At 42.1% G+C, this 17,025-nt stretch overlaps 1 protein-coding gene across 11 annotated transcripts in view; it reads left to right on the forward strand.

The window, feature by feature from the left end:
• The window catches only part of zgc:114120 (uncharacterized protein LOC619267 homolog), a 91,760-nt gene that overhangs the window by 41,182 nt on the left and 33,553 nt on the right, over window positions 1–17,025 (forward strand). For 10 of the 11 annotated variants that reach the window (XM_047609075.1, XM_047609073.1, XM_047609070.1 and 7 more), the window contains exon 3: window positions 6,402–6,428. In XM_047609075.1, the coding sequence (XP_047465031.1) occupies window positions 6,402–6,428 (27 nt within the window). Of the gene's footprint in view, window positions 1–1,398; window positions 1,798–6,401; window positions 6,429–17,025 lie in introns of those variants that run through there. The other variant, XM_047609081.1, reaches the window with a different exon arrangement.

The following is a 17,025-nucleotide window of genomic DNA, read 5'->3' on the forward strand; positions in this document are numbered from 1 at the left end:
TGATGGGACCACGGTGCTAGTTTCATCCTGCTTTAGTTTTCCAGGTAGAATCCAGGTACCAGTTTGAAAAACCCAGTGATCTGTGACGACAAGTGGCTGTGACTGGCTGTCATTCACTAAAAAAATAAAAAATAAAAAAAATCTGGTTCTGTTTGGACAGACCTCTCAGATGAATCATCTCTGTAACCATCTGACATCCACACTGTGATGCTGCGTCCTCATATGGAGACATTAAGTTTTAGGTTTTATTGCAGCTTATTCTGCTTCATTTAAACCATGGGTACTTCAAGATTAAATTGCTTTAAATGTATATTAACATAAATCCAACATATTTTAGAAAAGGGATAAGGAATAGCTTAATATTGAATGTAAAATTATAATAATTATATTTATAAATAGCACTAGGCCAACATCAAGATTAATATAGAACACATATAGTAGGTACGGGGTACCTGTCTCATTTTAACCAATAGTCCTCATTAGTGGACGCTTTAGTCTGCCATCTAGTGGCAGCAAAGGTTAAAACTTATTTATTCGTGCTTATTAACAGTTGTAGTTTGATGTGACGCTGAAATTTGACAAATTTGACAAATTAGCATTTTTGCTGATTACCAAGTACTCATTTGAGGATGTTGGGACCACAGCCATATACAAGTATTAAAATAAACTGTTTTATATTTTGTCACACATTGGTGACTTCTTTATAATATAAATAATGAAATAATCCCAGTCTCCACATATGAGGACATTGTTTTTTTTTCCTTCAAAAACTACTGCTTCCTGTTCAAAGATGATGCTTAGTTTTTATACATCTTAGGTCCCACTGATCCCAAATACCTTGGAGGAATAAAAAATGTAAAGCAAAACAAAAGCTCGGGTCTCAGGAGGTTAAATATTCATGTCACTTTTTCAAGACTAAAACGCTGTGAATATCCGTCTAAAATTGTGCACCGTCATCCCCATTTACTGCCTCCTCCGCCTTCCTCCGGCGGCCGGCCGTTGACGTCTAAACACTTTTGATTACCTGTCCTGGCTGGGGCTCTGTGTTTTATACAGACTTGAGATTGGTATTGACCTCCTCACGCCGCTTCTCGGGGAAAGAAGAAATGTTGAGGTGTGTGTCTTTAAGTCTGCTCTGCTCTGTCCGTTCTTTCTTTAGCTTCTGTCCGTCATGTCTGCTTCCACCCGTCCACCTCCTCCTTCCTCTCCACCCACTCTTTGCTCTCCGTGAGTCTATTTACCCAAAACCACACCATCCCATCTCCTGAGACTGAGGCTTTGAAAGAGAGAGAGATAGGGAGAGAGAGAGAGAGAGAGAGAGCGATGGAGAAACAGGTGGAGTCTGTTGTCGTTATGGCAACCCACCCTCTCCCATATAAGGCGACCGAGTGATATCATATGGTTGGCGATGCCTTGGCTTTGGAGGGAGGCACACGCTGTACCGGGAGAGAGAAACGAGGGACGTGGGGAGAGACGGTGAAGGAAGGAAGGAAGGAGGGGTGAGACAGAGTGACAGACAGAGAAAGAGAGAGAGAGAGCTAGAGGAGCAGCAGGAGGAGGAACTCGAGGAGGAAGAGGAGAAGGAGGAGGAGGGGCAGGAAGATATGCTGACTGCCTCTTAGGCGCTACTACGGGTACCAGCAAAGGAGGGGGGGACTCTGGCAGATCCTCAGGGTGCGGGAGAGAGCCGCAGCGGGGGAAAAAAAAAAGGAAAGGAAAAAAAAAAAGATGGAGATGGGGGAGGAGGAAGAGGGAGGCGTGCGGAGCGGGAGGATACGCCGTCATTAAGTCGCAACGGTAACTCTCCTCTAACCTTGCATCTTCAGCCGAGACCGTGACCGTGTGTGTGAAAGGAGTGATGGAGAGCAGAGAGGAGTGAGTGTTCAGGAGGTGATGTCAGCCAGGTAGACCTGATGAGATGGTGGTGGTTTGTTTGTTTGTTTGTTTGTTTTTATTTTAGGGGAGGATTTCGTGTTTGGTCCTGTGCAGGCAGGCAGGTGAGGGTCAGGTGTGTCCGAGCTGCCGCAGTCATGTGTCTTCATGCATGTGTGGAAGCAGAGAAAACTGTGTGCACATGTGTTGGTGGGCTGAGAGGAGGTGGAATGGAGGTGCTGTTGGACTGAACACCTGATTTTTTTTTTTTTTTTTTTTGGGGGGGGGGGGGCATAACGATGGCTACTTGGCATGCAGGTCAGGCATGCATGTCCCTCCGCTCATCCCTCCCTCTGAAGTCCCGCCGGTCTCGTTGCAATATGTGCGCCCTGGGATTTCAGCTCAAATGATTGAGGAACGTTGCAGGCGAGGTGATCACTGAGTCACGGTGCATTGGGGGCCTGTTTGTGTTCGATGAGACGGGTTTTATGTTCCAAAAAAAAAAAAGGCAAAATCATGGGAAACATCTTCTTCTCGTTGGTGCATTAAATTATCTGTGGAGTGGCTCGACGTTTCATTTTATTTTATTTTTTTTGCCATTCCAATTTAAGGTGAATAAACGGAGCAAGCAAGTGATTACACAGCGCACGGCTCTGTGTGAATGCCGAGATATATTAGGGATTATAATACAACGGGTGCTTGACTTCACAATTATCAGCTGTTTGTTACTGTCGCAGTAACTCAAGACAAGAACCTGGGTGAAGGGTGATAATATTAACGCCTACTTCCCCGTTGTCAACTTGTAATTATGAAGCCGCCGCGTGGAACTGATTGAAGCGCGACACCAGCTGGAGGTTACGTTAGCTCCACGTATTGAGACATGATTGTGTTAGCGTTGAAAGAGAGAGAGAGAAAGAGAAAAAAAGTCATAAAGTAAAACTTGTGAGATGTGAATTCAAGAGGAAACACTTAATGATCGTGAGCTCGCGATGAAAGGACGGAACACGATCAATCTGCCGAGGACCTGGGCCAAAACTGAGTGCTTGGGATTCATTTCCAATAAATCACAGAGCGGGATGTGAGCTTGGTTGTTATTTTAGTCATCTTGTGATCAGTGTTAGTGGAATGAGGTGATGGGTTTACAGGAGGGACACAACCAAAAGATGAACCAAGTTGGAATGTGGACATGGGGACGGCAATTTTAGAGAGAGAAGAAGAAAACAGCCTTGAATCGTTTCTCAGAAGATGTCCTGTAGTGTCTGGCAACAGGACGTTGTTAGTGGGGGCCATTGGGTCCTATGTGTTGAGGAGAGGGACCCCTGTGGATCCAACGCATCCCACAGATACTTGATCAGTTTGGGATCTAGTGAATTTGGAGGCCAGGCCAACACCTTGTGCTGTTTTTTTCAGTGTTCCTAAACCGTCTTTGAGTGTGTGTCATTGCTATGCAGTGGGGGTGCCTGGTCTTGTCTCAGTGGATGATACATGTCTAACCCTAACCCTAACCCTAACCCTAAACCCCTAAACCCTAGGAACATCTACTCTAATTCCAGTTCCAAAAGTTTCCCAGTAGAACACTGTATTGTCACAGGATGGTCAGTGTGGTTTTAATGTTGTGGCTGATTGCTGGAATTGCCACTCTCCCATGAAGCTTTGACTGGTGACAAATCTGTTTCATAGTCTTGGCCTCTCGTCACATTCTGGGTTAGTCCTAAGTGATGGTAACAGAAATTTCTCTGCTTGTGCATTTTCTAAACTTAACCGGTCAATAATCGCATTGTAACAGCAAAACTAAATGTAAATGTCAATTTAATGTTTAGAAATACACAGTTTCAGATGCCTAATGTGGCCATGCAGACATTAAATGTTTGAGCTGTTGTATTGGTTGAAGCAGACTTGAGGCTTGGCAGCTCTGGGGCAGGTACGATGGGTCTGCTTGGTTTGCCAGGCTCTGGCCGAGGCCTAGAAGGAGCTCTGAATCTGGGTCACAGCAACCCGGAGGCTTCGTTTCTTTCCTCTGTCCCACCTATTTTCTCCATGAAAGACGGTGAGATGAGTGTCCAAGAGCTCCACCTGAGATTCCAGGACAGAAAGTACAAGCTGCTGCTTCCACCTGCCCTTTAGTTTAAGTAATTATTCTTTTTCAAGCTCTCACAGCTTTGGTGATAAAGTCAGATGAGCCCACGGTGAAGACAGGTTCAGACAGGTTCAGACGTTCCATCCAGTCAGAAACATCTTTAATTAAATGTTCTGACTTTGAGCTGAGATTTTTTTATGTTACTGATACTGATTTTGCATTAGGAGGATTTTTTTTTTTTTTTTTTTAGAGCTTTAGCTTTGAGGATTCCTCATTTAGTCGTATTCCCAGTGTCAGTTCTGCACACCCACTTTAGTGGAAATGGCTGCAAATTGTTTGTTGTGACAGCCGTTTGTAGATTTAAACTTGCTTTCAAGACTCTGCAGGTCTGAGAGTGACAAGGTAGCACAAGCCACTGTGGAAGGAAACTGAACTGGGGACACAGCTTTCATGTGGTCATGGACAAATGTTTACGTGGACAATAATTCTTCATGAATTAGATCAGAGATGAAGTGTTTCCATGGACAGTACAAATAAATGGTATTGTCAGATGTCAGTCAATGTGTGAACTCTGCTGGAAATAGAACAGAAGAAGAAGAAACACTTTATCTGACCCCAAATTGACAGAGTAGAGGTAGACAACCAAAATGTCTCCAGCATTGCCGTCCACATTGATTCCAGCGTTGTTCATCTTTTCGTCTGAACTTGTTGTTTTTCCTTCACCGGCCCTGAAAACTCGTTCTGGTCAGTCTGTTCTGACTGATGTGGTTTCATTGTTTCACTGTTTCTTCTTAACCTTTGTTCATGATGTCAGCCCCAAGTCAAACAGGCACCGATGAGGTCCAAACATCAGTTACTCTTAACGTCTCTCACAAAGGCCTACATTTGTTTTGAACCTATCCCAGCTGACACTGAGTAGAGGGAGGGTACATCCTGGACAGAGGCCAGTTCATCACATCACACCTTGAATATTTTGCTTTATTGGAGTGCTATAATCGCAAAACACACATAATAATAATCAAAGTACAATCGGCATGTTAATCATATACGTGTGTGTCCTTGCTGACTTTACCAAGACCGAAACGAAAGTTGGAAACAGATGGAGATCACATATCTCTGCATTTGGAGTTCTCTGAACCTGTTATTTTAATTGGTTATTTTAAATGTTAATGTGTCTTTGTGAAGCCTTAAACACACGGTGGAGACGTCACAGAGTTTAGCAATCCGGAAAACTGATTAAACTGAGCCTATTTTTTTTTTTTTTTACACACTAAACTCAGTTAAACATCTAATCACACTTATTATTATCATACAGCACAAAGTAGCTTTGTGAGGTCTATACAAGGTCACTCATCAGAGGGCACTCTCTCTCGTACTCTTTTCTATCTCGTCAGTGAAAGGCCTTAAATATTCAGGGACCTTGTGAATAGGTCTGCTTTTTGATTCAGCTCGAACAGGTCTCACCAGTCAAGGGTAATAAATGGAAGTTGTTCAGGGAAATAGCGTTTAGGGGCTATTAGGGGCAGCTTCCTCCACATCAACCGTCAAAAGTCTGTGGAGCTGTGGTTGTGACTCACATCTCCAACATCAGTAGATCAGACTGTTACCTTTCTCTGAAGCACTCGGTCCAGCCACAACTACACTACAGCACCAAATCAGTGACGTTCACCGTATAAAAACATAGTAATATATGTTATTTTGTTACCCTAAGGTTACGGGTTAGGGTTAGTTCAGGTATTCAGGTTATTTGGGGTTGTCCAAATATTTTCACCCATCAGCGGATGAATGTGCCAATTAACACCAATCAGCTGTGTCTATTGAAATCGAATATTGCTGACCTGAGTGTTGGCTTCTTAATCCAGTGTCTTGCTGCTTTAATCCTGCTCCTGGTTCCAGGCCAGCTGGCTCCCCACCGACGGACGCTGTGGGCCTGGTTCAAGGAGCTCGGTGCCTGGGCCTCCATTATTAGTGAGCGTGTAGTCACTGTAAACATTTGATTAATTGCAGAGAAGCAATTACAAGCAATTAAAGTCCTATTATGACGGCAGTGAAGGACAACGCAAGTTAATCTGGTTATCATCACAATAATTAGCACATCATTTTCTCAGCTGGCCTAAAGATAAGTCATTTATCGCTTTGTTTGCTTTCCGATCTGTGGTCATTTTGGAGCATTCACCGCATGAGTCTGAAGTACCGTTACACTTTGAGAACATCATTAGTCACACTTTGCGGTATCACTTCCATATCTTCACATGGGAGCTGAGTGACAAAGCATTTCTCGCCATTCTGGTCCTAACCAGCCGTTTATTTCTTTTCTGCAGCTCAGCACATGAGAAAATGTCTCTCACTCAATCCTTTTTCTCCTCTCTTTTCCCTCCCCTTCCTTCCCCTTTTCTGTCTACTTTGCTTTTTGCCCCCCCACCACCCCCCCCCCACCCCCCCACCCCCTTAGCAACAACCAAACTACTGGAGCTTCAAGGTCAGTGCCAATATTGTGTTTGTGTTTCAGTGTAAATCTGCGCCTCTGTGTGGATTTGTCTCTAATAGGATAACTCCATTGTGTCTTTGCATGCCTGCTTGACTTTCCCCCATTGCATTTAGTGTTGGTCACATGTTGGCGCACACTTTTGTCTTTAACTCTTTAAACTCTTGTGCTGTTTCCTGTGACATTTCTGCCTCAGCGTGTGAACTAAATAGTCGGCAGCAGGCAAGAATCACTGAGTCGTGTTCTGTCGTTTGATTTCTGAATACTTGTTGTTGTTATCAACTCTAGTGGACATTGCAGGCTCTGGTTTCCTTGGAAATCCTCTTTATAAAAATGTTGCTAGTGTATGTAACGTGTGTGGACCTAGTGGTGACAGGTGTATCAGAGTCAAACTTGTCAACTCCAAGCTACCAATTATGGAATAATTTCAGTTTCTATCAATCACCAGCTGTCGAAAAAGTGGACGCCATGACAGCTGCTCAAAAGTGCAGCCAGTGCTAGATGCTGTGAGCACACATTGGTGGATTGTGAGTGTAAATATTCTGCACACATTTATGCATACCAATCCCTTGACATCTATGTCCAACCTTGGATCCAGTTGGCAGCATGGATTTTTTTCATCACAATTAAGGCACCTTATTGCTGTAAAGTTTCACATTTGACAGCTCATGGCTCTCAGGGTAGTTTACGTGGGCTATTATTTAATTAGCCGATGATAAACTCTGAGTTGTCCCAAGAGTCGTAGCAGAGATGGCTTTGAAAGTGTTTTCATGCCCTCTTATTCCTTGCAGTAATGCCTGTGTGATCTGGACTCCCACTTTACTCAGAGATGGAGAATGTGGAAGATATGCTTAGTTGAACTCACAAGCCAAATCTGAGCCCACACAGTCTTCCTCTGAGAGGGCGCTCTTATTAAATCCTGTCATCAAAATGAAACTAGACCCAGACGCTGGTGAGACTGGTATGTAAACAGAGTGAACTGCACAATTTAATCTGCCATTAGTGGCCATCGGGCAGCTTCCTCATTAGTTTGAAGCTACTGTACGAGCTGGTTTCAAGTTGGACCAGATTCATTCAAGTCAGGAGAACGATTTGTGCACGATGTCATTTAAACACGGGAATCTTGAATGTTGTTTAGCCATGCACAGTATTTGGTTAATCTGACCTGCTCCTTATAAGATTCAAACATTTTGTTGTAACCAAACAACCAATTAAAACTGGCGTCAGTGACAAAAATATGACAAAGATGACACATAGATAGATGACAGACCTTTTTGACCCGTACTTCAGTGCGGCCTGTGGGACATGGTGCTGTTGTGTATATGCTAACCTAAGCACTTCCTGCAGCTTTCAGGATCTTAACCATAAAATTACACGATAATCTGAAAGGCTGCTTGCGCATTGACTGCTGACGCAGCGAACAGAAACTCTGCTGAAGGATTTTTTGAAATGGAACAATAGAAAAGCTGCTGCTTTAGAATTAAACGGGGGTTAGCAATATTTTACATTTAAATGTCGACGATTAAAGCTGGGGGATAAAACCAACAGCAACAATAAATGCATCCTAATAGCAACCACTGTGCATTAAAGTCTGGTGTATCTTCTCCCACTGAGCCACGGAGCTCAACTCGTACACATTGTAGTTTATATATTAAAGAATCTAAACACTGCTTTAAGGACTATTCTGGTTTATTGCAACCTCATGTCCATGGCTAATGTCCAACAGCATTTTTGCCAACTGCATTATTGATTTCCATCCAAACTAGCTGCCATGTGGCAACAAGAGACGACTGATACAGCTAAAAAAACAGAGTTCCCCAAACCTTAAAGGAAGACTATCCAACCCACCACCAAATTCCCATGCTGATACCGGACTTGGAGTATCAAATGAATCCAGATTGAGCGGTGGCATCATAGTAGTTATGCGACACTATAAATGAATCTAAATACAAACTTGAAAAATATCCCTTCCAGATACATTGTGTTAACTTTGTAAATCATGTGATTAATTGCGATTAAATATTTTAATCTATGGACAGATTGACAAATAGGAATTTATTATCCACACTTGAACACAGTCCTCAATAAATGGACTATGTCCTCCTGTTTGAAAAATCTTTCTTCCAGGTAAATTTAAAACATATTCTATATATACATTTAAATATATTAATCTGCATTGATGACATCATGTGATTAATCGTGAAAAAAAAAAAAAAATCATAAATACTCATGGTAATCCGGATGTATTATAAATATCTAATACATCCTGCTATCTAGTCTTCGTGCCGCCTCTGACAAAGGTCTGACCAACTAAGACCACAGACCCTCATCTGTGGCCGATGTTGGCTTGGTGTGTCACTGCCTTAAGGAACACTGACAGGAAATTAAATTAGTGCAAAATTTATAATATCTAATTACATAAGTGTATTGTATAATATCAGCCTTTGTCATTTGATCACATGCACAACCTGCGATCTGTTTTTGTGTCATGAACAGTAGTAGCAGCATCTCATTCTGTTAGCTGGTTACACACATGCTGCCTTTTCCTCCCCGTGTGTTGCTGGTCTGCAGCTCGTACAGGATTGGTTATCTCTCCTCATCCTCTTGGGGAGTCGGGGAGTCTCGCCTCCTCTTCTGATGCAATAGAAACGCCTGCAGCAGTCAGTGTTTGCTGTGTGTATCTGTGTGTTTAAAAGTCCTGTGATGTTCCACTGCTTTTTTTTTTTTTCAGCTGGCTAAATGCATAAACACACGCAAACATGGGTGGTACTCCTACTGCAAGAACACATCACAGATTAACATACGGTGACGTTCCCTCACATGCAGGCATGCTCACTTTAATGCACACATGGGCCGGCTGTGGTCATGGAAACTGTGAATGTGTCTGTGTGTGTTATATACACATTTCAAGACTCGCTGTCACGTGTTCTCTAACAAACGTTGGGGATTGGCAGCTTGTCCACGGGGGTGAATATGATTCAAACAGCAGCCTACAACCGCTGCTGACGCTGTCAAAGACACAATGGAGCAGAGTGCTGCATAATTCTCTCCTTCTCATCGCTCCCATCCTCTGTTAGGCAAATATTAATGCTGCATTTTACATCCCTTGCGCTCTAGTCTTTCTGTCTGGAGTGGCCGAAGCAATCACAGCCTATTGTATTTTTTCCACGCCTCAGTGTTTAATGTGGAGCAGTGTACTGTTCTGTGGGCTGGGTAGGGACGAGGGGATCCTACAGAAGTGGTCTCCACTTACTCAGCAGCCATCTTTATTTCAGAGGGAATTACAATAGAATCCATTTCTGGTGGGATTTGTTAAAGTAACCATAGTGACAGAGCAGGGGGAAACGGTTAAATAAAGGCATGCGTGACTTCATTATAACACTGTGTGCTCTGGCAGATGTTCTTGTGTCGGAATGATTGTCGTGTGTTTCCCCTCTGAATGGTGGCGCTTTTAAAGTCTTTCAGTTTAACCTCATGATGGTGCTCTTATCTTTTTATTGTAATCCTTAAACCCAGACACATTGGTACAGAAGAGTCCCTATTTGTCACAGTAACCAGTGACCATTGGTGGTTTCCCAAGGTCAGGCCATCGTTGAGCGGTTTGTCCAGTGTGTCATGCATCATTAGCCCTTGGACCGTTATCTGTTGCCAGGTCAATCAAATCGTGAACGTCTGGTGGTCTGACTGGTTGGAGGACTATCCAAATTTTTATCTGGTTGTGTCACGGTAAGAACGACTATGCCAGGCTACTAGTGCTGTGGGAAACAAGCCGAATCTGAAGTGTGGTAAATAATTTTACACTACAGAGAGTGGTAATGCGCCATATTTGATGCTACACATCAAATATGCCAAAAATCCCAAAAATAAATTAAAACTTCGATGGCGCTGTTACTCATCCTTTTATCACAACATACAGCCCCAACAGTTGATTAGACCAGTCTTATTGCAAGCCACGAAATAAATCTGCATAAAAGTACAATACGATCATCATACCAACCCCCACAGTAACCACTTGTGAATGAAATAGTTCTACTCTTGAATCAATTAATCCAGATAATCCAGACATGTCTGTGTCACCACCTTGCCTGGAAACTGTCTTCTGAATGAGAAGTCATGGCTTATTATTGAGCTTAATTCCTGGTAACAGGGTTAGTATCACAGCTTGTCACTCCTTCTCCAAACAGCAATGCTGAAACTGCTACTCTCTAGCAGTCTTAAATAGGATTCAGTCATGAAAACAATTGTCTGTAAAACAAAACCTCCAGAAGGACGTTTTCTGAAAGCAGTGCTCTCTCCTGAGAGCCTGGAAGCTTAACAACACTCTCGTACAGATAATGTGACCAGGGCAGTTCCTGTACAGAGAAGCATCCCTATATCTGTCCCTGAGAGCTAGCTCAACTCTAGCCCATTCAGACGACGGCATCTGCACCCTTGTGCTGTTCGGCTGTTGATATGATGCTCACTGGAAAATAGCTATTCCCCACTCCAACGGGGGAGAATAACAGGCGTGTTTTCTGCCGCCAAAAGGCTTAGGAGGCCGACGACTGCAGAGCTCCCCAACCAGTTTGCAGACCGGCACTGTGCGGAGGCTCATTGCCAAAATCACTTATTGACACTTCACTGCAATCTGCCAAGACAGCAAGGTTAGCTTAGCAGGCTGCACGTTAAACAGGCTGGACTCGGTGGAGAGCAATAACTGGATGAAAAGTTCCCACAAGGCAACATGAGAGAAAATGATTTATGCACATTATGCTTTAAAACTTGGATTAGGTATCATTACCGACTACCTGAATTAATTTGATTGTGACTCATAAGGTCCAGGTTTTATTTAACATTAACTCATGTAGAGATATGTTTATGTTACAAAACAGTTTTGCTAACTATTCGCACGGGACTAGTTTTACCTGAGGACATCCTGTGATTCAAATATTACCTCCTACGTCTATGTTTCATGTAGTACATTCACACGGGATAAACAAACAATGTGTTTTACTCAAATTCACATTCCGTTGTTATGGCTCTGCTACTTTCCATCTCACTCCACTGCATCAGAGACAGTTTAATTACTTTGCAAATTATAATGAATGATAAAAATATTGTTTTGGTACTATTTATCCCGGGGAAGAAATTACCAGCAACCTGTCAGTATTTAAATCAGCTCCACCTTTACCGATGAACACGTTAATGATTAATTTCATCCTTCTAAACGGGCGAATAGTTCAGCGACACCTCGACTTTGCGCCCTAACATCTGTCCAAACATTTAATTAAAGCACATCCTTCAGGATTCTTGAGTGACAAGAGGAAGAAAAAAAAAGCCTCAAATCAAACAAAAGTTGAAAAAAAGTAAAAACTCAGTCCTAAATCACAAAGATATCGATTAACACTGGATTAGTTTTATCGGAGGATCTCTGTGTTACGAGAGTTATTGTAGGAGATTTGCGGTGTAATTTTTACTTTACAAGTCACGGATATGGACAATTCACACAGGATTAAGATCGACCTTTGTGATTATTACAAATTACCAGAGGTCCACAGGTAAAACTAATCCTGTGCAAATAGGCCTCTAATGTTGTCACTGGTTACAGTACAGTACGAGTATAATGGCCACCTATGAGTAAAAAAAATGAGAGGAGATAAATTTGCATCATGCAAGAAAAACGTCGAAGTGTCAAAAAAAATAAAAAAGATTAAAAAAATACAATGCCAAGAATAAAGTCGAAATACAGTGTTGAGAATAAAGTCGACCTTTTGAAACTATAGCAACCAGCGCATGTGACTGCTTCTACGTAATGCTGTGCAGGCAGTTAGACAAAGTGGTGAAATCATATTATACTAACAAATAAATACTTTTAGCTCACAAAAACATCTATCTCCTCTCATTTTTTTGCTCATGGGGGGCCCTAATACTCTTCCGTAGTTCCCGAGATTTGTAGCACTTCCGAAATATTTTCCCTCTAGTTTCTCATGTTTCATGTGCCTTTGCTTTTCAGCTCTTCTCTGTCGTCTGTACTTTTTTAAATCCAATCAGCTTTCAGGCCTGACAGTGCTCTGAGTTGGAGCTGGAGCAAGATTTCTAAGGAGAGGAGACAGGAAATAGCGTGGATTTAAAAAATGAATCCCCAAATTTTATGAACCGATCTTGAATCTTTGTCAAATGTCAAATGTAAAAACTGACATTTATAACTGGAGTAAAGTAGGGATGAAAGAGGAAGGAAAGATGTGTTTTCATTGTGGAAGTGAGAACACATACAGTCCGTCGATGGCAAGGTCAAACTCAGACACGTAGCGTTTAAAATCTCAAAATATCAACCCTGACTCTGGCGCAGCGGGGAGTATCTGAGCAGGGAAGTGGACGAGCCAAGGCTTCTCGCCCCTCACTTAAAAACAAGTGCTCTTGGGCAAGGCAATTAACCCCCAGCTGCTCCTGTGGAGGCGCACTGTTGGACAAGGAGGAGAGCTGCGATGTGAACGAGTCATGAGCTCCTCCACTGGCCTCTCCTCCCTCAGGCGGACGTAGAGACGCGAGGTCTGTCGACTCGCATCGTTCATAGAAAAGTGCTAGAAGGTGCTGGTCAGGGTCTCTAAGATGCTCTCAGTTATACGTCTCTCACCGGAAAGGAATGTCACACAGTATGTGGCGGTAATGCCCGTGAAATCTCAGAGTCCAGGGGTGTGGCAGCTGTGCACAGCTGTCTCATCCATCAAGACCCTGTGAATGAGCTGGTGGGAAAACTGAGGTTGAAACACGGAGAGCTGTCTGAAGCGTCTATACATGCACTCAAGGTTTCCTGCGTGTGAAGAGCTAATGGAGCCGAATGATTGAGGCTCTTTTCAGTTTGAGACACCATGCTTGAAGCTGAGGTAAGCGTTGGATATACTTGATTAATGTAAATCTGCTGCTCTCCTTCCAAAAGCATCCACTGCTGTTCTCTGATGAGCTCAGTGAGAGGTTGCTCATGTTTGAAGTGGATGGTTAGTTGATGTAATTTGCATCATAATGTTAATTTATCACCTAGTTTGACCTTTTTGGTTGCCACAGAAATAGCTGCACTTTGTGATATTGTTGAACTTCATTTTTCTTTTACCTTCAAATATTTATGTCTCCTGAATTTATTAAACCAGCTTTCTAGAACTTTTTATTTGGTAGGTTCAAGGTGACGGAACAAGATAAATTCTATAATCTTCCGTCTTTTCTCTGCTTAATGAAGAAGTTACATGATCTTCGTTGGAGGTCTGTTAACCCTTTCTTTCTCTGTTGGTTCTTATAGCAGGACACGTTTTATCTGCTCCCAAAACACCACACATCACCATTTTGTCACAGTTGCAGCATTAAAAGTACATTTAATAAAGAGGCTGCCTGGTACGTCTGCGATTGAGATAAATGTTGTATTGTTGTGCTTCATTTTCTGTTTGGTAGAGGTTTAAAAGCAGGTTTAATAACGCCAGTGCCAATGACTCACTGTTGTGAGGCCTTTATTTGCTTCTGTAATTTGCAGTTTTATTCAGGCAAGACGTACGTTTTTCAGATCACAATCTGAGCTTGTGGTGAGACACAAAGACTTTTTGTATCTTAACTGAAGTTGGGGATTTCATTTTTTTTTCTGATGGAAGAATTTGAAGGCTTAAACTCTAAATTGCAGAGTCGTAGTGAGACTCAATTTTTAGAATATGAATCTGAGATTTGTCTGCACTCGGATCTCTACCAGTCAGAGCCATTTTGTTATAAATCCAACATGTTTTAGGAGGCCAACCAATATTTTCATGGCATGTTTCTCCTATTTCTTATTGCATATCAGTGGCAGCTTTTTTCATTTAAACAGATATTAACAAATAATCCAAATTTTGTTGTTGTTTTTGTTTGCCATAGTTTTGATTAAAAAAACTGTAGAAGCCAGAATCTTAGTTTTGTGTGTGTGTCTGGATCTCTGCCTTCTGAGTCCACGTCCATATTATTAGTTTGTTGTCTTAGTGTTGGGAGTTTTCTATAATTCTCTGTCTGGATTTCATTGTGAGGCAGAGAAAAATAAATACCTCTTCACCATTGGGATAGTTTTCAAACCTGACACTTTTCTGTCCGTCGTCACATAAAGCCCCGCTCAGATGATTTGATTGGCCCAGCAGATCTTTGCTGGAGCATGATCACTTCCCAACGGGGAGACCCCAGACCAACTGCCCATCAATTTCATGCCTGTTTCCTTATAATAAACTGTATCTGTAATGAACAACACATAGTCTCTGAATAGGATTCGCCTGCTGCGTCTTAAAGCATTACCTGAAAGTCAAAGTACTGAATAAATAAAGTCAAGGAAACGTCTGTGATTTCCTGCATGAGAGATTCCCTGAATTCCATGAGTTCAGGACAACCGTGACCGTTAAAGGCCGGCCAAATGATTTTATTGGCCTGGCAGATATTGGCTGGAGTATAATCTGGACCAAGTTTCTGGTCTGCTTTCCAGGCTACAGAGAGCTTAGACTTCTGAGGAGCAAACTGAATTAAAACTGTACGGAAAATTAATCTTTAAAAATGTGATTCTTAAACATTTTCAGACTCTGACAGTGGAGAAAGATCTTAAATGCTACATTAAACAGATTGTAATAAAGACTGTTGCCAAATATCTGGCAGCTATTGAAGCTTGGTGTATCGGGAAGTCATTGAGGGAATTTCTTGAATTGGTTGTCACTCTGAGCTCAAAAACCATTTTTTGGATCTTAATTCAGTTTTTTCACTGTGTTAAAACTGGGTATTAAATTCACGTAACCATGTTCCACAGGTGCAGTCCCTGGGCCTCGGTTCAAGCTGCTGTTTATAAAGAGTTCCCATAAAGTCAGGAAAAGTCATTAAGTAATAGGCTGATAAAACAGTGTGAAATGTATTAAAAGCGTGTGATAGGAGGCAGCATCACAGTCAACCTCTGTTGCTGATAGCTCTTTGATGGTGGTTTGGTGTGTCTGTACCTTAAACCATAGATGGGACTCTGGATGCAAACTATGTTCCTGGGTTGAAAAATGATTGCTTTGTTTGCCCACCATCGACCCCAACCAGCTTCCACTGATTCTGGTGCACAAAATAATAGTCAATCTGGTACTTGTTATACTAAAAACCCCTGAGCCTTCCACCTAAGCTTAATTTAGCCTCCCAGTTAATAGTAGCTCTTCTTAGCTTCATATCCTCCCAGCTAATAATAAACCTTCCTAGCTTCCTAGCCTCCCACATAATAGTGCTTCTTCTTGGCTTCATACCTGCCCACCTAATGGTAGCTCATCCTAGCTGCCTAGCCTCCCAGATAAAGTAGCCCTTAATAGCCTCCCTTTCTCCCAGTTAATAGTGCTTCTTCCTGCCTTCATAGCCTTCCAGCTAATTGTAGCTTGTCCTAGCCTCCTAGCCTTCCAGCTAATTGCAGCTCTTCCTAGCTTCCTAGCCTCCCAGATAATAGAAACTTCTCCTAGCTCCATAGCCTCTCAGCTCTTCCTGTTTCCTCTTTTGAATGATGAATACTGCCTCCTGCTGTTATGAAGAGTTGTGTACCAACTAGTTGTTAGGTGTAGTCTTTGTGGTGCGCTCAGTTGCAACTCTGTTGTCTAGAGATAGGTGATGTGACATCTCCCTTGTTGCAGATAGTAATTTCATGACAGCTTGGTGTATCTGTACCTTAAGATGTCAGGAAATGTCCACAAATCACAATTGCCCAAAGGTGACATCCTCAAGGATATCCAGTTTATGGCAATATAAAATCAGACAACATTTGACTTTTACAAGATAAAGCATTAGAAACACTTCATTTAAACCTTTGTTGATAACTTTTGTTCTAATTTTATTGCACAGGCCTCATTTTCCACCATATCTTCATAAACCTCACCTGATGTAGTAAAGCAAAAATGCATGCTCTGTTTTCTCTTCCATTTAAAATAACGGTGCAGCTTTGTTGTTGTGATTATCAGCAGCTCTGACAGGATTAGAGCGTCCTCACTGCTCACTGTGTTTGGGGAAGGAAAAAAACCTGGTATGCAGCCAGCTGTTTGTTAATTGTTCTGGAAAAAAAAAAAGATAAATGACTGGTTTAGTACAGACTCATGATGTTATGTTATGTGACGATAATTTAAATTATATCCACTTACACGGAAAATAAAACACTTTAATTATTCTGTGAAATGACAATCAGCATATTGGAAATTTTACATTGAAAGTTGGCGGGAAATTGTGATGATTGTGATTGCAGCTCCGTGTGGGTTTTGTGTCAGTACAGTGCTGATTTAGTGAGACGGGAACCTGCTGGTTTACTCAAGCATACTCAGAAAAACCCTGAACTCATGCTGCAAGTGCTCCAACACTAACAAGCTTAAAAACATACATTAAACCTCCTGAATGGATACTGTCTTATTCTTTAGCTTCTTTAGCTTCTAGCCAGACAGCGGATAAAGAACTGATTGCGGTTCAGTTGTCACACCACAGGAAGGCTTGTGTTGGCATTCACGGCCGTACTGAACTTCATGTAATTCATGGAATCTCTCATGCAGGAAAACACAGATTCTCATTTTCATGACTCTATTTATTCAGTACTTCAGCTTTTTCAGAGGATGTTTTATGCATA

The sequence above is a fragment of the Mugil cephalus genome, chromosome 16, assembly GCF_022458985.1.
Source record: "Mugil cephalus isolate CIBA_MC_2020 chromosome 16, CIBA_Mcephalus_1.1, whole genome shotgun sequence".
NCBI lineage: Eukaryota > Metazoa > Chordata > Actinopteri > Mugiliformes > Mugilidae > Mugil > Mugil cephalus.